At 39.1% G+C, this 25,345-nt stretch overlaps 1 protein-coding gene across 3 annotated transcripts in view; it reads right to left on the bottom strand.

The window, feature by feature from the left end:
- Positions 1-25,345, bottom strand: part of LOC112230407 (CSC1-like protein 2) — a 98,097-nt gene that overhangs the window by 58,888 nt on the left and 13,864 nt on the right. For 2 of the 3 annotated variants that reach the window (XM_042310700.1, XM_024396696.2), the window contains exons 3-10: positions 22,052-22,131; positions 15,066-15,104; positions 13,081-13,171; positions 11,914-11,951; positions 5,135-5,277; positions 3,544-3,595; positions 3,216-3,324; positions 2,955-3,025 (exon numbers count right to left, since the gene is read on the bottom strand). In XM_042310700.1, the coding sequence (XP_042166634.1) occupies positions 2,955-3,025; positions 3,216-3,324; positions 3,544-3,595; positions 5,135-5,277; positions 11,914-11,951; positions 13,081-13,171; positions 15,066-15,104; positions 22,052-22,131 (623 nt within the window). The remainder of the gene's footprint in view (positions 1-2,954; positions 3,026-3,215; positions 3,325-3,543; positions 3,596-5,134; positions 5,278-11,913; positions 11,952-13,080; positions 13,172-15,065; positions 15,105-22,051; positions 22,132-25,345) is intronic. The other variant, XM_024396698.2, reaches the window with a different exon arrangement.

A 25,345-nucleotide genomic window follows, 5' to 3' on the forward strand; every position in this document is an offset into this window, starting at 1 on the left:
ATTTGTGACTTTTACCGGCTTGTAAGTAAACATTTCACTGTAAGGTCTACTACACCTGTTGTATTCGGTGCATGTGACAAATAGAATTTGATTTCAAATACTGTACGCCTCATCACAGTTCAATTTCAGATATCTACAGACTTGGACTTCATGTTATGATTTCTACTCTGACAAGAATTGTCAACTTGTGTTTCTTTCTAAATTATGTCCAAAACAACTGAATACTTCAAAATCAGGTTGTAGTAACAGCTCAAGGATGACCAAAGGAAATTGGATGAATCTGAGCTCAATTTGGAGTGTCATAGCAAAGGGGTGTGAATACTTACGTTAATGAGATATTTCTGTATTTCATTTTCAATACATTTGCAAATCTTTCTAAAAACATGTTCTCACTTTGTCATTATGGGGTATTGTGTGTGGTTGGGTGAGATGTTATATTTTAATCCATTTTGAGTTCATACTATAGCAAAGAAATATGGAATAAGTCAAGGGGTATGAATACTTTCTTTGGCACATACAGTGGGGTCGGAAATGATTGACACCCTTGATTAAGATGAGCAATAATGACTGTATAAAATTCAAAGACTGAGCTTTATATTATGCTAAAAAAAAATTGGGATTGGTATGTATTAAGGATCCCCATTAGCTGCTGCCAAGGCACCAGCTACTCTTCCTGGGGTCCAGCAACATTAATGCCATTTTATACCATTTCAAATATTACATGACATTACATTTCGTAACACTTTACCCAATACATTAAGTGTGTTCCCTCAGGCCACTATCACATATTTACAATACAACATCCATGTGTACGTGTGTAGAGTGTGTGTCTTATGTGCCTGTGTGTGTGTGCCTTCACAGTCCCCGCTGTTCCATAAGGTGTATTTATCATTTTTTTTAAAAATAATATTCTACTGCTTGCATCAGTTACCTGATGTGGAATAGAGTTCCATGTAGCCATGGCTCTATGTAGTACTGTGCGCCTCCCATAGTCTGTTCTTGACTTGGGGATTGTGAAGAGACCTTTGGTGGCATGTCTTGCAGGGTATGCATGGGTGCAGACTGTGTGCTAGTAGTTTAAAAACATACACCTCAGTGCATTCAGCTTGTCAACACTTCTTACAAAAACAAGTGGTGATGAAGTCAATCTCTCTTCCACTTTGAGCCATGAGAGATGTACATGCATATCATTAATGTTAGCTCTCTGTGCACATTTAAGGGCTAGCCGTGCTGCCTTGTTCTGAGTCAATTGTATTTCGCTGAAGTCTCTGTTTCACCTGACCACACAACTGAACAGTGGTCCCGGTGCAAAAAAACTAGAGCCTGTAGGACCTGCCTTGTTGATAGTGCTGTTAAAAAGGCTTTACTCAAAGCCAGTGGCATTTCGTTAGTAAAGATTGAAAAAAAGTAAGGGGTCTAGACAGCCAACCTCGGGAAATTCCTGATTCTACCTGGATTGTGTTTGAGTGGCTTCCATTAAGTTAACACACTGTGTTCTGTTAGACAGTTAACTCCTTATCCACGATATAGCAGGGGGTGTAAAGCCATAACTCATGTGTTTTTCCATCAGCAGACTATGATCAATAATGTCAAAAGCCGTACTAAAGTCTAACAAAACAGCTCCCACAATCTCTTTAACATAATTTCTCTCAGCCAATCATCAGTCATTTGTGTAAGTGCAGTGCATGTTGAATGTCCTTCTCTATAAGCATGCGGAAAGTCTTGTTAATTTGTTTACAGTAAAATAGCACTGTATCTGGTCTTAAACTATTTTTTCAAAATGTTTATCAAGAGTTGGTAATAGGCTGATTGATCAGCTATTTGAGCCAGTAAAGGGGGCTTTACTATTCTTGGCCAGCGGAATTACTTTTGCTTCCCTCCAGGCCTGGGGGCACACTTTCTAGTAGGCTTAGACTGAAGATATGGCAAATAGGAGTGTCAATATCATCCACTATTATCCTCAGTAATTTGTGAGACCCCCGTGGCTTGTCATTGTTGATATAAAAACAAAAAAATATTGTCGAACAACACAATTGTTCAGAGAAATACATTTAGTTAAACTTGTAATATTTTTTTTTTCTCTAAAAAAGGGTCAAAATTATTTACACCCATACATATCCTTTTGAATAAAGTAGTAAAATGTGTAGTATTTGGTCCCTTATTCCAAGCATGAAATGACTACATCAAGCATGTGACTCTACAAACTTGTTGGACGCATTTAGTTGTTTTTTTGTGTTTAAGATTATTTTATGCCCAATATAAATTAAATGGAAAATAATGTACTGTGTCATTTGAGTCACTTTTACTGTAAATAAGAATATACAATTTTTCTAAACACTTAAGCTACCATGTTACAGATAATCCTGAATTAATCGTGAATAATGAGTGAGATCATACCCCCAAGACATGCTAACCTCCCCTGTTTCTGGTAATGTTTAGAAACATATGTTTTGAATGTGTTTAGAAAAATTCTGTTCTTATTTACAATAAAATTGACTACAAAATGACAATACATTACTTACCATTAATTTATATTGGGCACAACATAATCAGAAACACAACCAAAAGGAACTGCAAATGCATTTGTAGGGTCACAAGCTTGATGTAGTCACTGCATGCTAGGAATATAGGACCGAGGACTACCTTATTTATAAGTCTTTGGGGGTGTGAAAAATTTTGACCCCTTCCTTTTTGTTTTGAGAAAAAAAAAATATTGCTTGTAAAACAAAATCTCTTTCTCGGAACAATTGTATTAGTATGAAATATAATTTCCCTTTTTTTTTGCATACAATATAGCTCAGTATTTGGATTATATACTTTACACAGTCATTATTGATCATCTTTATCAATGGTGTCAATCAATTCTGACCATACTGTAGAATTTACCACACATGCAGGTGCAAGCCAATGCCTTGCTGATGCCTGACAGGAAATGAAACCAGAGAAATGCTTACTCAAAGTGTTGTTTTATGTGGACCTCTTCGGCATATTTGGAGATCCCGTTGATAAATAAAGTGCGTTTCACCTGGAAAAGAGCATACGCCTTGATTTATGACTGCTGCAAATAACAAATCTGTTAACCAGATGTTGACATTTACTGTACGTCAGAACAGTTACATTCCAAATGTTCCTATAGTGGCCCACTGATTAAGTGGACATTGCATTCATCTGATTTTGACTAAGCTGGATAAATAAATAAAATAAATCAACTTTACCAGGTCGTCCTCCTTGTAATGCATCTTGGAAGTGTGTCGTCTCATGCTGTACACAGTCAGAAGCAGGTATATGAATGCAAATGAAGTGTGGAGCCACAAGAGGTTAGTCCTGAGAAAAATGCAGAAGAGGTTTTAAAAATGTGTTGGTTAAAATATGTCTAAAAACATTACAATCAGCATAAAATCATCTGATCATGATGTCACAAAATATTGCAACCAGTTTTGCCTGCTGGGATTGTCCGTAACTACCAATCATTCTTTATTTTCAAATAATGCCATTGGTTTAATAACCAACAAAATAAAAGCATGTTATAAAATATGTACCAACCCAGACTTCAGGTTTGCTATAGTGGTCCGCCCAAAGCTGTATGCATTATTTTCTGCTGACAAAAAGAGAACAATGTGTACAGACATTTCGTTGTGAAATTTCCTTTAAGTATTTATATTGTCTGTAGTTAGTTATCTGTTTGTCAATTTAAATAAGACTTTCTTGTAGTTTAGTTATGATAGTCAACCTAAACAAAGTAGTCTGCCAAAGAATAAAACCGAGGAGCCGAGATACACTACGTGACCAAAAATCTCATTCCAAAATCAAGGGCATTAACATGAAGTTGGTCCCCTCTTTGCTGCAATAACAGCCTACACTCTTCTGGGAAGGCTTTCCGCTAGATGTTGGAACACTGCTACGTGTACTTGCTTCCATTCAGCCACTAATGTTGAACAATTACGCCTGGCTCGCAGTCGGCATTCCAATTCATCCCAAAGGTATTTGATGGGATTGAGGTCAGGGTTCTATGCAGACCTGTCAAGTTCTTCCACACTGATTTTGACAACATTTCTGTATAGGCCTTGCTTTGTGCACAGGGGCATTGTCATGCTGAAACAGGACAGGGCCTTCCCCAAACTGAACAATGAAAAACCGCCCCAGACCATTATTCCTCCTCCACCAAACTTTACAGTTACCACCAGGAATTGGGACAGGTAGCGTTCTCCTGGCATCCGCCAAACCCAGATTAGTCCATCGGACTGCCAGAAGGTGAAGCGTGAGTCATCACTCCAGAGAAAGCATTTCCACAGCTCCAGAGTCCAGTGGCGGCGAGCTTTACGCCACTCCAGCCGACGCTTGGCATTGCGCATGGTGATCTTAGGCTTGTGTGCGGCAGCTCGGCCATTGAAACCCATTTCATGAAACTCCCAATAAACAGTTATTGTGCTGACGTTGCTTCCAGAGGCAGTTTGGAACTCGGTAGTGATGACAAGGAAGCCTGTACAGAATAAAAATATTCCAAAATATGCATCTTGTTTGCAATAAGGCACTAAAGTAAAACAGCAAAAAAATGTGGCAAAGAAATGAACTTTCTCAGTGCCGAGGTGTCACTACAGCCTCGGGTTCGATCCCGTGACCGGGAGACCCATGAGGCGGCGCACAAATGGCCCAGCGTCATTCTGGTTTTGCCAGCCGGGAATTCCTTGTCTCATCTTGTCTCTAGCGACTCCTTGTGGCCGGCCGGGCGCCTGCAAGCTGACTTCGGTTATCAGCTAGACTGTGTTTCCAACGACACATTGGTACAGCTGGCTTTCATGTTAAGCGAGCAGTGTGTCAAGAAGCAGGGCGGCTTTGTAGGGTCTTGTTTCGGAGGATGCATGCTTCTCGACCTTTGCCTCTCCTGAGTCCATAGGGGAGTTGCAGCGATGAGACAAGACTAACTACCAATTGGATATCACGAAATTAGGGATAAAAAGGGGTAAAAGTAAAACATTGTTTTATAACTTTGTCCTGAATACAAAGTGCTATGTTTGGGGCAAATTTGACAACAAAAACAATGTAGTGTGTCTTTAGCTTAAGTTGATCTCATTAATAAGGGATTTATAAGGTAAACAAGAGGTACATATCATTAATAGAAATCTAGCACACTCACCCAAAAGGTCTCCAGAAAAGTTGACCGGCAGGACGATGCCCACAGACAGAACCCCAACAACCACAAGCTGGCCGATGATGTGGCGCTGGAAGGAAAGATAGTGCACAGCATCCTCACCACACTTCTCCCGGATCTCCTCGTCCCTAGGTGGGGTGAGGGCAGGAGAAGTGGGTTCACTTTTGGAATAGAATCTGAGCCCCATTTTCAGAGACAAGAAAGTTATTTTTAAACTTTTTGACCTTATTTTTGGTGAAAGGGGTAGGGGGTAACATTTTTTACATTCTAACCACAACAAGCCCAGCATGAGACCTAGTCAAGTGCAGACCTGGGATAACTAGTATGCTTTGTGCAAAGTAACAATTTTTTAGAAGGAACAAATAGTTTGCTTGGAGGTGACTACAATAAATGGCATGGCTGTATCTGGAACTGCAGATAGAAATATAATTAATAGAGCACAAACCATTTCCTATACTATTCCAATCTATCCGACAGCAGATCAACTGAAAGCTGCAATTGATTTTATGATAGCTGAAAATACTGCAGAGACATTCAAAGCCATTTGCAAACATCAAGTTGGATGCTTAGAAAAAACAATTTAACATATTTTTTCATCTGGAGGGTAAGTGCTCGTTTCAAACACACACTATAACATCTTTAGAAGGGACAGTTTACACAGAATACAAACTAACATGATTTTCAACCTACCTTGGCTGTAGTTAATTCCGTTTTTCCCTTTTGACATTTAATAGTCATATTTAGTTAACATTGAACTGTTCTTATGCCTGTGTAATAAAACAAATTACTTTTGGCGCAACATTTTATTAGCATGTTGTTAAATAACGTTTTGATAATTTCATAGCAATGAGTTGAGTATTTATAACTATTACTATTATGCAAATTATTTGAAATTATTAATTATTATTATTATTTGAAATTATTATTATTTGACTACACATGTATAAGAACTTGATGTGTTATTATATTACCTTATTATGAAAATACATGTGTTAGACATTTAGAAATGGCAAAAGTGGTCTACTCTAATATTGAGATGATTCTCTGTCCCCCACGTATTTATTTCTAGGATATATATTAAAATTCATGTATAAGAGCCCTCCAAACCATGTGCTAATGATCATACACTGAACAAAAATAAACACAACATGCAACAACTTCAAAGATTTTACAGAGTTGCAGTTCATAAGGAAATCCGTCAATTGAAATAAACTCACAATGTGAGAAATAAGTATTTTGTGCTTAATGGAACATTTCTTGGGTGTTTTAATTCAGCTCATGAAACCAATACGTTATATGTTGTTTATATTTTTGTTCAGTATATATTTAGCATACTAATTCAACTAGCTGTTGTAGTTTTTGGTTCTTCAAATATTTGGCAGCCATCAAATAAACACGTTGGTGATTTCAAATTACTTGCATTCAGTGCCTTCAGAAAGTATCCAGCTCCCTCAATTTTTACCACTTTTTTTTTGTTACAGACTAAATTTAAAATTGATTCAATTGAATGGCTGTGATTGCAGATACTCCACAATACTAACCTAATTGACTGAGTGAAAAGGCTGTACAGAATACAAATATTGCAAAACATGCATCCTGTTTGCAACAAGCCACTAAAGTAATACTGCAAAAGAAATTGGCAAAGCAATTAACTCTTTGTCCTGAATATGTTATGTTTTGGGTAAATTCAATACAACATTACTGAGTACCACTGTCTATATTTACAAGGATAGTGATGACTGCATCATGTTATGTGTTTGCTTGTAATCGTAATGGACTGGGGAGTTTTTCAGGATACATTTATTTTACTGAATGGAGCTAAGCACAGACAAAATTCTAGAGGAAAACCTGGTTCAGTCTGCTTTCAAACAGACACTGGGAGACACTGCCAAAACTACACTGGAATTGCTTACCAAGACGACTGTGAATGTTACAGTTGACTCTTGCTTGACAATCTACAGCAAGACCAAAAAAATGGTTGTCTAGCAATGATCAACAACCAGTTTAACAGAGCTTGAAGAATTTTGAAAAGAATAATGGTTAAATGTTGCACACTTCAGGCGTGGAAAGCGCTGAGACGTACCCAGAAATACTCACAGCCCACAACTGAGTATTTATGAGCAAGTGATTCTAACATGTATCGACTCAGGGGGTTGAAAACCTATCTAATCAAGATAGATTAGTGTTTATTTTAATTTTTTTATTTTTAGAATTTCTCTTCCACTTCCAATTTGACTTGAATATTTGGTGTAGATCGTTGACCAAAAAATGACAATTAAATCCATCTTAATCCCACTTTGCAATACGACATCTGGAAAAAGGGATGTGAATACTTGGAAGGCACTTCCAATATTTTTTGATTTTCTGAAAGATATGCAAAATACTTTCAAACCTAATTTGCTTTTCTGTGACCCGTATATGAATAACAAAGGAAATAATTGCCTTTGAAAACTCAATTAAAAAAAAAAAACTCTATATTCAACTACCTAGAGTATTGGAAAAGTTGGCATTTAAAATAAACAAAAAAATACACCTATTTCTGCCCAGGTCTGTGACCAGGTAAATTCATTAACACTTGCATTGTTAAAGACCATTATAATTTGAAATTCAAACAGCCCTCGTGGTTTAACAAACCAGCCCTTCCAAATTGCCGGTTGCACATTGATACTTACAAAACGGGACACACCTAAAAAAACACACCTCTTTTTTTTTTCTCAAGAGGCTGTTTAAACAAAGGCCATTTACACTCTTAAATGTGTGTATGAGCATTTCTTGTTTGTTGGGAATGTATAAAACTGTTAGATTACAGTATTTGATTTTAATTTTATTTAACCTTTATTTAGGCAGGGGAGTCCCATTGATAACAAAGGTATCTTTTTCAAGGGAGCACTACATGACGAGACCAAGTAATTACACAATCAAGGAAGGACTAGAGGAAACAAAGAAAAACACAATCATAAAAAAAATACACATTCCCCAGTGAAGAGGTCTACCAACAATCTGAATTGTATGAATGGGACCAATGCGTACAACTGTAGGGCTTTCTGAAAATTCTTTGCACATCACTAAGAACACACTAAAAGCAGTTTCACCTAAATCTGTAGTGACAGAAGAATTGTCAAGAGTTACCATATACTGTCGCAGGGATGGCTCTCTCATACTTCAATAGGTTAGTTACAATGTTAGGTAATATGGGTGTTTTTAGCAAAAGGGCTTTATAAACAAACAGAATGCAATGTTTTGACCTACGCAACATCAAAGAGGGACAGCCTATTTTCTGATAGGGAATGCAGTGATGAGTGCAAAACCGGTTGCCTGTGATAAAACAAAGTGTACTGCATCTAATGGCTATAATTAATGAAGTGGCAGCTGCAACAATGTAGAAGATGTCGCCATAGTCTAGGACTGGTAGGAACGTTGACGGAAAGATCTGCTTTCTACAATTAAGCAAGAGGCATGAACTATTTATATAATGCAGTTTTATTCTCAACTTCTTAGTTATCCAAATATTTGGGCACCATCCAAGGAGTCATTGTTGAGCGCTCTAGAAAACAACATATACTTTGTTTTTCCCCTATTTAATACAAATGTCAGGTGAATTTATGTTTTTTATAAGACAATGAAAGCAGTCTGTAGGTTTACAGGTTTGCAGTTTACAGTTATTCACAGACAAACCAATATTGTTCATGTAGATAGTAAAAAGTACTGCACCAATAATAGGCCCATCAATAGATACACATAGTTTTTAAAGGAAAGGTTCATATATTTTGAATGTTATATTGTTTCTGTGCATTTCTGTTCTATCGATTTCCTGAGTTTTATGTGTACAGTTGAAGTCGGAAGTTTACATACACTTAGGTTGGAGTCATTAAAACCCATTTTTCAACCACTCCACAACTTTCTTGTTAACAAACTAGTTTTGGCAGGTCCGTTAGGACATCTACTTTCTGCACGGCAAGTAATTTGTCCAACAATTGTTTACAGATAGATTACATCACTTATAATTCACTGTATCACAATTTCAGTGGGTCAGAAGTTCACAATCACTAAGTTGACTGTGCCTTTCAACAGCTTGGAAAATTCCAGAAAATGATGTCATGGCTTTAGAAGATTCTGATAGGCTAATTGACATCATTTGAGTCAATTGGAGGTGTACCTGTGGAAGTATTTCAAGGCCTACCTTCAAACTCACTGCCTCTTTGCTTGACAAAAATCAAAAGAAATCAGCCAAGAACTAAAAAAAAAAAATTGTAGAGCAATTTCCAAATGCATGAAGGTACCACGTTAATCTGTACAAACAATAGTATGCAAGTATAAACACCATGGGAACACGCAGCCGTCATACCGCTCAGGAAGGAAATGCGTTCTGTTTCCTAGAGATGAAGATACTTTGGTGCGAAAAGTGCAAATCAATCCCAGAACAACAGCACAGGACCTTGTGAAGACGCTGGAAGAAACCGGTACAAAATATCTATATCCACAATAAAACGAGTCCAATATCGACATAACCTGAAAGGCCGGTCAGCAAGGAAGAAGCCACTGCTCCAAAACCGCCATAAAATAGCCCGACTACAGTTTGCAACTGCACATGGGGACAAAGATTGTACTCTTTGGAGAAATGCCCTCTGGTCTGATGAAACAAAAATAGAACTGTTTGGCCATAATGTCCATCGTTATGTTTGGAGGAAAAAGGGGGGGGGGCTTGCAAGCCAAAGAACACCATCCCAACCGTGAAGCACGGGGGTGGCAGCATCATGTTGTGGGGGTGCTTTGCTGCAGGAGGGACTGGTGCACATCACAAAATAGATTACGTCATGAGGAAAGAAAATGTGAATCTATTGAAGCAACATCTCAAGACAGTCAGGAAGTTAAAGCTTGGTCACAAATGGGTCTTCCAAATGGACAATGACCCCAAGCATACTTCCAAAGTTGTGGAAAAATGGCTTAAGGACAACAAAGTCAAGGTATTGGAGTGGCCATCACAAAGCCCTGACCTCAATCCCATAGGAAATTTGTGGGCAGAACTGAAAAAGCGTGTGCGAGCAGGGAGGCCTACAAACGTGACTCAGTTACACAAGCTCTGTCAGGAGGATTGGGACAAAGTTCACCCAACTTATTGTGAGGGTTGATAATATGTTTTGCTTGCTATTCAGATTTTGTTTAAGCTGAAGCTATAATAAAAGTGTGCAACATATTGTGTGACTAGCTGAAGGCTGTGGCTAACCTTGGGTGTGGGCAGTTATCACAAGTTGTTGTGGACACATACAGAACATAGTGTAGCAAACAACAGACTGTCTTTTGTTAGAACTCAAACTTGGCAATAATGGGAAAGAGGTGTGGGCTCATAATATATTCTGCCCAGCAACAACTACACCTGCCAACGGGAGTGCCTGGGGGCTGGGACCAGCCTGTGCGCCAACGATAGGCTGAGTGAGTCTAAACCACGCTCAGCCTCTACTCTGATAGGCCAGCTCAGAAGCGGGAACTACTTCTGTCAGAGTATATTAGAAGAACTTTGTCAGGAACTAGTCAGTTCTCTGTTCTGCCCTGCGTGGTGTTACAGTGAACCCGTATATACGAAAATTGCATTTACCATTTATTGCTTGACTAATAATAAAAAACATAGAAGATTCTCAGTGACTCCGTGTCACCTTCTATCCTGATGCCAGATTCGATTGACGCAACTCTAACAAATCAAAGGACATTACATCAAAGTTGGATCAGCCTGTAGTGTGGTTTTCCACTTTAATTTTGAGTGTGACTCCAAATCCAGACCTCCATGGGTTGATAAATTTGATTTCCATTGATCATTTTTGCGTGATTTTGTTGTCAGCACATTCAACTATGTAAAAAAAAAAAAGTATTTAATAAGAATATTTCATTCATTCAGATCTAGGATGTGTTATTTTAGTGTTCACTTTATTTTTTTGAGCAGTGTATATCAGCCGTTGCGAATGTCAACCCCCACTCTGTTCTACATTGATCTGCAGGTTGAACATGGTGAGATTGTAGACTCCTAAATTGATAGTGCAATTTGTTTAGGCGATTTTACAGTGAACTAGCTACTTTACATGCCGATATCGTCTTTGGTTTCATTGTGTGTAGCTATGTTTGCTAGCTAGCTACCTAGCCCGCCAGCCAACCATAGAGTCGACTTGAGCTGCAACAGATTTCCACAAGAACGGTCCATGCTGCTACCAACCTTACAGATAACGCCAAAATGAAACATTTGTTCACAAAAATATTTTGTTCTAACATAGTGTTATTTAACACTGTAAATTAAAGGAATGAGTGGTTTTGGCTGGATGTGTTATTTAAACCAATTGCAAGTGGCATGACCTAAGCCAATTGAAGTTAGCCTCTGAATCAGCAGGGAATGATCAACAGTGTAAAATGCTTTGGAAAGGTCTAGAAAGGCAGCAGCACAATGTCTCTTATCCATACAATTTACTACATGAGATGCAGCAGAGATAGTGCCATGTCCTGGTCTAAAACCAGACTGATGAACAATCTGGATACATTTCATAGATAAGAAAGAGTGTAGCTGAGAATTCATCAGGGATCCAATACTTTTGCTAGGCAAGAATGTTTTGAAATAGGAACAAATAGTGATAAATAACTAATCGCCCTATCAGAGGTGGCCTTTAGCACAGTAGCAGAACTATTAATTTGGTTGCACATTTTGTGGCAACATTGACGTGCATCATCTCTGGCTTTTTCCCAATCAAGTATTTACATAGAACGTTGATAACAGACCCACTTACTTTATTCTGAAGATGGCAGTTAACCAGGAACAGAAGCCCTGCAGTGTAGACATGCAAAATGAAAAATCAGACATTTGAAAAATATGCAGTTGAAAACATTCGTCACCAGTCACATTTTCAACACATGAAGATTTAAAAATGAAATTCCACACAATCAAATGATTTGACAGTGTGATGCGTTATAAAATGTTTTTGTTTTTAGGCCCCAATTCAATCAATTGCAGATAAATAAAAAACACAAAGCTGGTTTATGCTGTATCAGAGGTGTTTAAATCCAACATAGCAACATGCTATTCTCATGGTCATTTGACATTGAATGTGAAACCTAAATTCAAAACACAGTGTAAACATTCTGAATTAAACTATGGTGTTACATTATCTGCAATTTATTTCATTGGGGCCCAAGTAATGTATGACCAGAGAGGGCAATAAAGAAGGGACTGTCTGGGGTAAAGCCAACCTGATCTGGACGGCTATAGCGGTAGCCCAATCGTGATGTGAGTTTTAGTGAACAGACAGGGAGAGAGGAGGAAGAGCCTTAGCCTACCAACTGGGATTAAAAGGCTAGGAGATAGAAAGATAACATGGACCTGAATTGACCTACTAGGGTAATTACAGTGCTACGTATGACTCAGGGATATGGTATGGAGTTGCATAGAATGTTCTTGGGGGACATTGGCATGTGGATAACTGACCGGTTTAGCTTATATTTCTGTAGTAGTCACAAGTTGTTTGGACTAAAGGAAAACGTCTGTTCCACACACTGGGGCATTTCGCCTTAAGGATATTAATTCAAACTATCACCATATATGAATCACCATATCTAATATTGTGTGGCATTAGTTGGAAGTCAAGAGTGATGGAGATAAGTCTCCCTTATTATAAAACATCTATGTACTGTATCTATAAGGGGTGGGTAGTCTTCATCAGGAGTCACTAAGTGGAAATCTGTCTGGTGGACAGGACCCACACTATACCCTCTCCCACCTGACTCCACCCACATCCAAGGCTGGCAGCCAACGGCTTTACAGTCCTTTGCTTGTCCTGCATTATTTAACAGGGATGGGAGGCAAAGTCAATGGAGTTGTTTAAAGAGCTGCACGTGTGACTAGTAGGAGACAACCTCAGTGGTGGGGAGACATTCGGAGGGAGGAAGGGATTTCTCACGTTATCCCGTTGATCGAAGTCGACAGAGCTGGAGACTGAAGTGAGACGTTCATAGCGGTCTGGCGCTTCAGAATGCAGAGCTGAGGCAACGCTGGAAACAGAGGACAAGTGTCAAAGAACACGGCAGGACCGGGTTCTGCAACTATTAAGTTTGTTAATTTATGGTTTGAAACAGAATGGAAATGAGGCTAGACGGATTTCTTCACAATTAAAATTAACAGTAGTCACAGTTAATGGGGTCGATTCCATTTCAATTCCATCAATTCAGAAAGTAAACAGAAAATTGGAATTGGAATGTCAGTTTACAACATTTAAATGGAATTGACCCCAACCCACATCTTTCACTACTGCACATTTATCATAAAAAAATGCCCTTTTATTAAATGAACCCATAATAGTTCCTCAACAATGTCCATAGAACCATGCCATTCTGTGTATATTTTATAGTCAGTTTGATAAACTCCATCTCTCTGAGTGTCTAACATGATACATTCAAGATCCCATCATCCTAGGCGGAATTACTGGCCAATCAAGCATTGCGGAGTTGGCACGCACTGTTAAACTGTTAATTTAGTCACATGATGCAATCCTATATTTTTTACTGTAGATACTATGCACTAACAAAATCACAGAACATTTCACTTGAACTCCCTAATCCAAGGCAAACATCAAGAAGGCTTCTACGTGAATGACATAATAGATGCCCAGCTCCACGAGTTCAACTTAGCTACACAAACGTCAAACTCGTGGGGCTGGATAGATGTCTAGATAATGGTTTGTGCCATGAACGGTGAAAAATATGATTGGAACCATTTCCCTGTCTGACTGCTAGGTTTTATGGGTATTATGACACCTCCACTGTGGGGTTCTACAGCCTAGGTGATTGTGATTAAGGGGGGAAAAAAATACACTATTAGTGTGGTGCCTGGCCTCAACAACAACAGTTTTACTCCATCATTTCTTGAAGGGTAGGATTTGTTTTGACATATTCCGGAAAGCCAGTTAGCGATTTTGAATAGGCCCAAAGTCCACAAATAGATTGTGTTTTAGCTGCAGCACTGGGTGTAATATTGTAATCTCCCACCCTTATATCCTACAACAGAAGATCTACCACAGTCCAACAGTACACTTAGTCCAATGACAACATGTACAGATATGGGGGCAGTATACATTTCTCTATCAGGGCAGAAGACCACATTCTACTTTCTAGCTGGATTCCAATCTGAAAACACTCCTGTCCTCTGCCTTTATTGAGGGGGAAGGGATGATTTTTTTGGACTGAGAACCCAGCCCGTTGAGAACTTTGCTTCTTGTGGTCTAAATAAAAAAGGGTTCACCCTGGAGGTGCTATCATCACAGCTAATGTCACAAGGATTCACAAAGACGCCACAGCAAGAGGGCCTAGGGAAGTTAACATCCACACGGATGCACCTTTTACCTTGTATTATCTGCTCTCAGTGTGTCATAGTTACCCTTTTTCTCTTCTCCGACTATGTTATATTCAAAACGTGTCAAAAGGAAGCATGCATGTCAAAAGATTCATATGTTAGGTGACAGTCAAAGCACCATGGTGGAAGTAAACAGTATGGTTAATAACACACAAGGCACTTATGGTGAGTTAACAAAAGTCAGAGTCGACACCCAATAAAATCCACAGCAAAAAGCAGTGACGGAGCCCTCACACCAAACCATCTTGCTTGTTAATAAGATAGACACACGTACACCTTTTTCTCTCTCACACACACACACACACACACACACACACCCCAACCCACAGCACACCCCAATTGGGGTGGATTCCAGTCCATTCTGGAATTGGATTGCAAGCACGCGCACACCTATCCGAAATGGAAAGAGAGAGAGAGTGTTAGTGCACCAGTTAGCAGGACAAGTACAGTTAGGGCTGTAAAAGCAACCAGGGAAGAGAGAAGACAACATTGGAAAACCAGGACATAAACAAAAACGTGTTTAAAAAAACAACATACTATTCCCGCTCCTCCAATCCGCTGAAACACTTCTTCGATCTTCACAGTGAAACAAAAAGAGGAAAAATGAGCATAATTGTCATGAATTGGAGTACACGTTTACTTCATTAAGGTTAGTCCTGGATAGGAATCCTGAAGTATCAACAAATTGGAAGTTACAATATATAGAAGCAGGAGAGGTTTATTAGAGCCATAGGAAGGTGTCACCCCCCCATCCCCTCACAAGGACATACAACCACCGGTGACACCTGCCTCGTCGCAGCTCTGAAAGAGAGCCCATGAAAGCAAGAAAAACAGCTGTGTGTGTTGAGCAATTAACAAAAAATGTGGACCCGGTTTACAACTCATTGACCAATGTAAAAAAATATATAAATCTGTGACCTCAAATCACAAATCAAATCCAGCACCAACTGTGGGAAGTTGGCGTTTAACAGGCAAATATTCAACATAGTTTTAGTGCAGAAAATGTGGTAATTAAGTACAATAACCACAACCCACTGCCTGCAGAGACATCTAGGCGCAGGAGCAGATAACATAGCATTAGGTGCTTGCCTCTCTTTTCCACCCAAAATGTGTTTGCTTGTCGAGCTGTGTTGATGCGTGAGCCAGGTGGTGGAGAGTTGCTACAGCGCTGAGCAGTATGCAACCATACGGCCGACGCAGGCGTCGACTCCACTTCTGTCGGCAGGGTAATTTTTTGGAAAGCTGGGAAACTTATTTTGGCTATGATCTGGCAGAAATTCGCCCATAGGTTGATGCAATTCATCGACTGACCAGAGGACCAAGACCACACACAGACCACATGAGAGGAAGTAAAGTTGTGAATGAATTAATTGATAGGCAGTAAAATGGGCAGTCACTGCCATCATGGGGCTTTCATTAGCTAATTGTTTTATTCTGGGTAGTTACATTTTTTAAAAATCTAACCAAACTATTTTTCGAAAACCGAACAGAAACCAACTTCAAAAAGCATGAATCACTCAGCACTAGTGTGTGTGTTTGTGTGTAGGGAGTGACACGAGAGAAGGAGAGCAAGCAGGACAGACAAGAAAACAGGAAGTATGTGGCGCAAAAGAGATTGTCTAGTCAGTTGTGGGACTACAGCAGGAAACGGTTTGCCCATATCTCTCTGTCCTTTAAATGAATGGGAGGACAGAACTATTTCAGAAAGGCAAAAGACACATACATAGCACTTAGAAAGCTCGTACATCATATCCATAAGTAGACCCAGGTCACTTTAAAATAACCAAATAAGTCTTCAACTATTATTGTACTTTAAAAAGGGGCCATTCAGGATTGGTACACAGTAAATCAAGGAGACTTGAAATCACAGTGTTAAAATAGTTTGGGTTAAATTAACTCTACTTGAGTTATCTTAACTGGCAGAGTGATACGCTCTCTGGAGTTAGTTGGGACAGAGTACTTTTAACTCAATTAAGAGTAACCAGAGAGAGAGAGTTAAATCTATGGAATATCCACAAATGTGGGAGGGGCCTCTGTCATATTTCCCAGCATGCTCTGTTGCGGGAAGATTTTTTTTTTTTTGAGTTTATTTTAATATCTGTCATTTTCCATGTACATTGATTGTTTACGATCATGTTTTTTAACTTTCTGCTCGGACAGGCTTTCTGAATGCAAGTCCTGAGTGAAATTGCTGGATATCTTCCCTTGAGTTGGATTACAACAGGGATTGGATATCACTTTGCTAGTTAACATAATGTGACACATTAAGATGTTGCAAATAAGGCATCACCCTTACACTTCAGTAGCAGTAGTAAACTGATAGAGAAATGTACACTGGTGGAGTTCTGTGTTTTGAATTAACAGTCAAGTGTAAAATTGCAAGAGTTGACTAAAATCACACTAAAAAAAGAGTAATCAACTCTGAGTTGGATTTTTACTCTATTAGTTTAATACATTATAATGAAAAACAGCCTGGCAAAGACTAGACGTAACATAGTAAATGTAAAGCGGAGACACTCATTAGTATACGTTACATTTGGTACGATTACAAAAAGACAGATGGTTACTTAAAATCCTTTACACACATGAGAATTAGCCTATTTGGATAGGGCGTAATTAAAATGTTTCTTACTGAAGAAATATGAAAATCATATATATATATATATATATAAGCAATTGAAAGGGAACAGTTTGGATATTATGGGGAAATGATTAGGTCAAAATTGAGGACACAGCAGTTCACCTGTTGTTGCAGTGTTAATTCTAAGTCCATTTTACATTCACTGTATTTGTTGAAATTAAATCTGAAAATACTCCAGATACATTCAGTAACAACATATTATTTGTGGAAAATGTGGGGTAGGTGCAACACATTACAAAACAATGACAAGGGTTTGAGTAAGAGGACTAACTGTGGCCACAAACCTCTCCAAATTGTGCACAGTTCCTAAGTCATTTCGATGCAGTTTTATGACTCAAAGAAGAGTCTTCAACTATAAAGTTTTTTTTTTTTTGGGGGGGTTCTCCTAGCTGTGCCAGTGAGGAACTAGAGAAAGGACACTTGTAGTTGCTTGGTTTGGCACACAACCCTGCATCCCCCATCACAATTACTGTTGTGATGGTTACTGTACAGTCACTGTATTCCAATTTAGGCGCTTATCAGTGCCAAAATCTGCATTTTCAACCTATATACGGGTACGAGTGTAAAGGGCTACAGGTAGACACAGTGATATGACCTAGGTGCACAAGGTCAACAGCATAGCGGGTCAATTTCCGCAACAACCTAAGAGCATTGAAGTGCAAGGCTAAACTCCCTCACTGTTTTGGTCCCATACATGCGCAGCTACTGTGTGGGAGCAAAGTCTTGCATCTCACTTATTGCAACATCTGCGGATCTGCTCTTGGCAATGTCATTTCACAGAGTCAACCTTTAAGCCAAATATGAAAGGTTGGTCGGAGAGGATGGGTGGGCGTATATCGCAAAAGTCAAGCTACCCCAAAGGTTGCATGTTTGAATCACATCACAGACAACTTTAGCTAATTAGCAACTTTGCAACTAATAACTACTTTTTAGCTACTTTGCAACTGCAGAGAGTTGCAAAGTACACTGCTCAAAAAAATAAAGTGAACACTAAAATAACACATCCTAGATTTGAATGAATGAAATATTCTTATTAAAATACTTTTTTCTTTACATAGTTGAATGTGCTGAGAACAAAAATCACAAACATTATCAATGGAAATCAAATTTATCAACCCATGGAGGTCTGGATTTGGAGTGAAACTCAAAATTAAAGTGGAAAACCACACTACAGGCTGATCCAACTTTGATGTAATGTCCTTAAAACAAGTCAAAATGAGGCTCAGTAGTGTGTGTGGCCTCCACGTGCCTGTATGACCTCGCTACAACGCCTGGGCACTCTCCTGATGAGGTGCCGGATGGTCTCCTGAGGGATCTCCTCCCAGACCTGGACTAAAGCATCTGCCAACTCCTGGACAGTCTGTGGTGCATGGAGCGAGACATGATGTCCCACAAGCATTTCGCTACACTCGCATTAACATCTGCTAACCATGTGTATGTGACAAATAAAATTTGATTTGATTTGAGATGTGCTCAATTGGATTCAGGTCTGGGGAACGGGCGGGCCAGTCCATAGCATCAATGCCTTCCTCTTGCAGGAACTGCTGACACACTCCAGCCACATGAGGTCTAGCATTCTCTTGTATTAGGAGGTACCCAGCGCCAACCGCAACCGCATATGGTCTCACAAGGGGTCTGAGGATCTCATCTCGGTACCTAATGGCAGTCAGGCTACCTCTGGCAAGCACATGGAGGGAACACCATCCCAACCATGAAGCGCGGTGGTGGCAGCATCATGTTGTGGGGGTGCTTTACTGCAGGAGGGACTGGTGCACTTCACAAAATAAATGGCATCGTGAGGAAAGAAAATTATGTGGATATATCGAAGCAACATCTCAAGACATCAGTCAGGAAGTTAAAGCTTGGTCGTAAATGGGTCTTCCAAATGGACAATGACCCCAAGCATACTTCCAATGTTGTGGCAAAATGGCTTAAGGACAACAAAGTCAAGGTATTGGAGTGGCCATCACAAAGCCCTGACCTCAATCCTATAGAAAATCTGTGGGCAGAACTGAAAAAGCATCTGCAAGCAAGGAGGCCTACAAACCTGACTCAGTTACACCAGCTCTGTCAGGAGGAATGAGCTGAAATTCACAGAACTTATTGTGGGAAGCTTGTGGAAGGCTACCCGAAACATTTGACCCAAGTTAAACAATTTAAAGGCAATGCTACCAAATATGAATTGAGTGTATGTACATTTCTGACCCACTGGGAATGTGATGAAAGAAATAAAAGCTGAAATAAATCATTCCCTCTACTATTATTGACATTTCACATTCTAAAAATAAAAGTGGTGATCCTAACTGACCTAAAACAGAGTATTTTTTCTAGGATTAAATGTCAGGATATATGAAAAACTGAGTTTAAATGTATTTGGCTAAGGTGTATGTAAACTTCCGATTTCAACTGTATGTGCATGTATGTCTCTGTATGGGGAAATGCCTGATGGGAAATAATGAGGTCCATATGAGCAGAGGGACCATGATAAGGCCCAGTTTTCAGAGGAACCACATGTCACCATGTTGGTCCCCCTAGTCCATCAGTGTAAAGGCCTACAGTGAGACACTCCCAGAAGGCAGCTGACTAACAAGCTCCAGAATAGAGGGTGCTTAGTAAGATGCTCCATTGACTGTCGTTTGTAGGTATTTAATGTCAAAATTACAGCCTTAAAATAAGCTTGCCAACAGGGAGCCAGTTGAGAAGTACAGTTTGAAAAATGTGTCTGCATCGCAGTGTAATGAGTTATAGCGGGAAAGTAGGGGTACTTTATAGTAAGTTTATGATTTCAATTAATCAGTAGGCATATAGCCATTTGTACATTAATATTATTAGTCAACTTGTTATCTCTCCTCTTAATTGCACTGCATCAGATCATGTGCATTCAAAGGTGATGGATTTGATACAGCATTAAAATACATCAAGTATGCTAACTAGTCATAAATTCTTTCCATATTTATTACCAACATACCTAAACCATAGATTAATCATAATTGATAAATAAGTATCCCATGGGGTTATGGTAATAAACTGGTGAAAAGAAGATTCCTTAAGAAGTTGCTCCAGAAATGAGTAGTATATACAGTGGGGCAAAAAAAGTATTTAGTCAGCCACCAATTGCGCAAGTTCTCCCACTTAAAAAGACGAGGCCTGTAATTTTCATCATAGGTACACTTCAACTATGACAGACAAAATGAGAAAAAAATCCAGATTTTTAATGAAGTTATTTGCAAATTATGGTGGAAAATTAGTATTTGGTCAATAACAAAAGTTTCTCAATACTTTGTTATATACCCTTTGTTGGCAATGACAGAGATCAAACGTTTTCTGTAAGTCTTCACAAGGTTTTCACACACTGTTGCTGGTATTTTGGCCCATTCCTCCATGCAGATCTCCTCTAGAGCAGTGATGTTTTGGGGCTGTTGCTGGGCAACACGGACTTTCAACTCCCTCCAAAGAGTTTCTATGGGGTTGAGATCTGGAGACTGGCTAGGCCACTCCAAGACCTTCAAATGCTTCTTACGAAGCCACTCCTTCGTTGCCCGGGCGGTGTGTTTAGGATCATTGTCATGCTGAAAGACCCAGCCATGTTTCATCTTCAATGCCCTTGCTGATGGAAGGAGATTTCCACTCAAAATCTCATGATACGTCCCCATTCATTCTTTCCTTTACACGGATCTGTCGTCCTGGTCCCTTTGCAGAAAAACAGCCCCAAAGCATGATGTTTCCACCCCCATGCTTCACAGTAGGTATGGTGTTCTTTGGATGCAACTTAGCATTCTTTGTCCTCCAAACACAACGAGTTGAGTTTTTACCAAAAAGTTATATTTTGGTTTCATCTGACCATATGACATTCTCCCAATCTTCTTCTGGATCATCCAAATGCTCTCTAGCAAACTTCAGACGGGCCTGGACATGTACTGGCTTAAGCAGGGGGACATGTCTGGCACTGCAGGATTTGAGTCCCTGACGGCGTAGTGCGTGACTGATGGTAGGCTTTGTTACTTTGGTCCCAGCTCTCTGCAGGTCATTCACTACCGTGTGGTTCTGGGATTTTTGCTCATCGTTCTTGTGATCATTTTGACCCCACGGGGTGAGATCTTGCGTGGAGCCCCAGATCGAGGGAGATTATCAGTGGTCTTGTATGTCTTCCATTTTCTAATAATTTCTCCCACATTTGATTTCTTCAAACCAAGCTGCTTACCTATTGCAGATTCAGTCTTCCCAGCCTGGTGCAGGTCTACAATTTTGTTTCTGGTGTCCTTTGACAGCTCTTTGGTCTTGGCCATAGTGGAGTTTGGAGTGTGACTGTTTGAGGTTGTGGACAGGTGTCTCTTATACTGATAACAAGTTCAAACAGGTGCCATTAATACAGGTAACAGGTGGAGGACAGAGGAGCCTCTTAAAGAAGAAGTTACAGGTCTGTGAGAGCCAGAAATCTTGCTTGTTTGTAGGTGACCAAATTCTTATTTTCCACCATAATTTGCAAATAAATTCATAAAAAATCCTACAATGTGATTTTCTGGATTTTCTTTTCTCATTGTGTCTGTCATAGGTGAAGTGTACCTATGATGAAAATTACAGGCCTCTCTCATCTTTTTAAGTGGGAGAACTTGCACAATTGGTGGCTGACTAAATACTTTTTTGCCCCACTGTAAGTGACAGTGAAACAAGTCTCCCTGAATGACTTGCAAACCAATAATCCTGAAGGAAGAGGTAGGAAGGAATTGTGATGGGGTTACTAAAGGCACACGGTCATAATAGGCAAGTAATTCTCACAATTCAACAGACAAGAGCCAATGATCAGTAGGATTACACCAGGGCAGTGTGTGTGTGTGCTCACGCGAGTGTGATGTAACACCTCAGAGTCATTTGCTAGGCCTACCTGTCAGCGTCTGTCACCAATGCCAAGCGTCCATAATCCCAGGCCACTTTCCGCAATATTGAGAAGACAAATAGAAGCACCTGAAAGCAGAGGAAAGTAATGCTATATGATTTACATCTTCATTGGTGTTTTTCAGGTGAAGCCGCAAGAACATGTGTATCACTCAAATGTTGAAATGGATTTTATAGCAATGTCACTGCTGTTCTAAAACAATGTTCTAAGACCAGTAAGCACTTACCGGGCTTCAAAATGATGGACACCCTTGATAAAGATTAACAATAATGACGGGAAAACATGTACAAATACCAAGCAATATTGTACGCTCCAAAAATTGGAAAGATTTCAAAACGTCTTGGGGTTATGATCTTTGACCCTCAAACTTTCTTACTCACATTCATGTAGAAGTTTTCAAAAACATATTCTATTCTTACTTACAATAAAAGTGACTCCAAAATGACAAATGATTTACCTTTATTTCTACTGAGCACTAAATAATCTGAAAAACACCCAAAACAAAAAAAACATAACTACTTTATTTAAAATCAAATCTTGTTTGTCACATGCTCCAATCCGAATACAACAGGTTACCGTGAAATGCTTACATACAAGCCCTTAACTCTTTCTTGAACTGCATTGCTGGTTAAGAAAATAAGTAAAAAATTTAAAAAAGTAGCACAAAAATAAAGAGGCTATATACCGAGTCAATGTGCGGGGGTACAGGTTAGTTGAGGTATTTTGTACATGTAGGTAGGGATGAAGTGACTATGCATAGATAATAAATAGGGAGTAGCTGCAGTGGAAAAACAAAGGGAGAGGGGGTGTCAATGTAAATAGTCCGGGTGGCCATTTGATTAATTGTTCCGCATTCTTATGGCTTGGGGATAGAAGCTGTTAAGGAGCCTTTTGGTCCGAGACTTAAGAATGTTTAGTGTCAACCCTACCTTCTTGAGGAAAAAAAATATTAAATGTTAAACAAAATCTTTGAGTAATTCTATAAAATATAATTTAACATTTTTTGCATACAACATAGCTCAGTATTTGAAGGATGTATTTTATACAGTCATTATTTCTCAAGAGTGTCAATCATTTCAGACCCCACTTCATATTATGAGGTAAATGTAGTATGATTAGAGGATGACAATAAAAAGAAGCAACATTGGTGCTTAATTCTAAAGGATAAAAAAAAGTAAAAGTAGAAAAAGGCCAGCACTCACATTACTCAGTTCTCAGATTCCAAAAATGATTAAGTTTTGCATATTTATTTCACACTTTCCTTACGCTGACAAATACTGAGTAATGACATGAAATAAATTGACTAAACTATCTAGCCTTTTCATCTGTTCATCATGTTATGATATCATGTCCATGTTAGTATATTTTATTTAACCAGGAATAGACAGACTCTTGAGGTCAGAAACCTGTTTTGGGAAGGGGACCTGCTATATGCTACTTTATGAGCATCAACGTGACATTGTCCTGAGAAACAAAATCCGTGAGAGACAGGGCTTTGAGGGCACAGGCACACATTATGAAATTTGTGACCCTGTCATTTTGAATGAAAAAAGCATTCTGGACACATCTATTTCATAGATGTACAGTTATTGACTTAAATTAGTCTGTCCACAACACTTTTTTCCCCCCAATCTTCCTCTGTCCAGTGTCAATGTTCTTTTCCCCATCTTAATCTTTTCTATTTACTGGCCAGTCTGAGATATGGATTTTTCTTTGCAACTCTGTCTAGAAGGCCAGCATCCCAAAGTTGCCTCTTCACTGTTGAGTTGAGACTGGTATTCACGGGTATTATTTAATGAAGCTGCCAGTTGAGGACTTGTGAGGTATCTGTTTCTCAAACTAGACACGAATGTACTTGTCCTCTTGCTCAGTTATGCACCGGGACTCCCACTCTTTCTATTCTGGTTAGAGCCAGTTTGCGCTGTTCTGTGAAGGGAGTAGTACACAGCGTTGTACGAGATCTTCAGTTTCTTGGCAATTTCTCGCATGGAATAGCCTTAATTTCTCAGACCAAGAAGAGACTGATGAGTTTCAGAAGAAAGTGCTTTGTTTCTGGCCATTTTCTGCCTGTAATCGAACCCACAAATGCTGATGCTCCAGATACTCAACTAGTTTAAAGAAGGCCAGGTGTATTGCTTCTTCAAATCAGAACAGTTTTCAACTGTGCTAACATAATTGCAAAATGGTTTTCTAATGATCAATTAGCCTTTTAAAATCATATACTTGGATAAGCTAACACAACATGCCATTGGAACACAGGAGTGATGGTTTCTGATAATAGGCCTCTTTATGCATATGTAGATATTCCATTTTTTAAAATGAAATCAGCTACAGTTATTTACAACATTAATGTCTACACTGTACTTCTGATCAATTTGATGTGATTTTAAAGGACAAAAAAAATGTCCTTGTTTAAAAAAGGAAGCAAATTTCTACTTTTGAACTGTACTTTAGATTTTTGGTTTTCCTCAGTAGATTACCATATCTTTCAAATTCTGTGCACGTTACTAAGTTGTTTTGACAAATATATAGAATATTTAACAAAATCTCACTGTGTTTTAATGCGCAGGATGTTGAAAGACAAATCGGAACAAATATGACCGTACCCTTGTTGCCTGGCTACATAAAGTGCAAAGTACACTAATCAGGGTTGGGGTCATTCCATTCAATTCGATTCAGTCAGTGGCATGAGATACATTCCAACTCAATAATTTTATAAGTAAAATAAAACGTGTTATATTTTTTAAGTTAAAGTTATATTTGCTTTTTGAATTGACTCAGTTAACACTGCTTGAGACACCTTGACATTTGAGACAGAAAAAAAAGTTAACATTGCTGGAGACAAGGTCTCCAAAACGGCTAGGTGTTTCAAGCAGTGTTAACTTCCAGTCAATTAAAACATTAATAAATACAGTATAATGACAAAGCAAGAACGTTTTTTTTAGAAATGTTTGCTAACCTAAAATAATAACTGAAACATTACATTTACATAATTATTCAGACACTTTACTCAGTACTTTGTTGAAGAACATTTGGCAGTGATTAGCCTCCTTGGGTAGGAAGCTACAAGCTTGGCACACCTGAATGAGAGTTCTCCCATTCTTCTCTGAAGATACTCTCAAGTTCTGTCAGGTTGGATTGGGAGCGCTGCTGCACAGCCATTTGCAGGTCTCCCCAGAAATGTTCGATCAGGTTCAAGCTGGGACATTGAGACTTGTCCCAAAGCCACTCCTGCATTGTCTGTGTGTTTAGGGTCATTGTCCTGTTGAAAGGAGAACCTTT

This window comes from Oncorhynchus tshawytscha, linkage group LG32 (genome assembly GCF_018296145.1).
Source record: "Oncorhynchus tshawytscha isolate Ot180627B linkage group LG32, Otsh_v2.0, whole genome shotgun sequence".
NCBI classification, from domain to species: domain Eukaryota; kingdom Metazoa; phylum Chordata; class Actinopteri; order Salmoniformes; family Salmonidae; genus Oncorhynchus; species Oncorhynchus tshawytscha.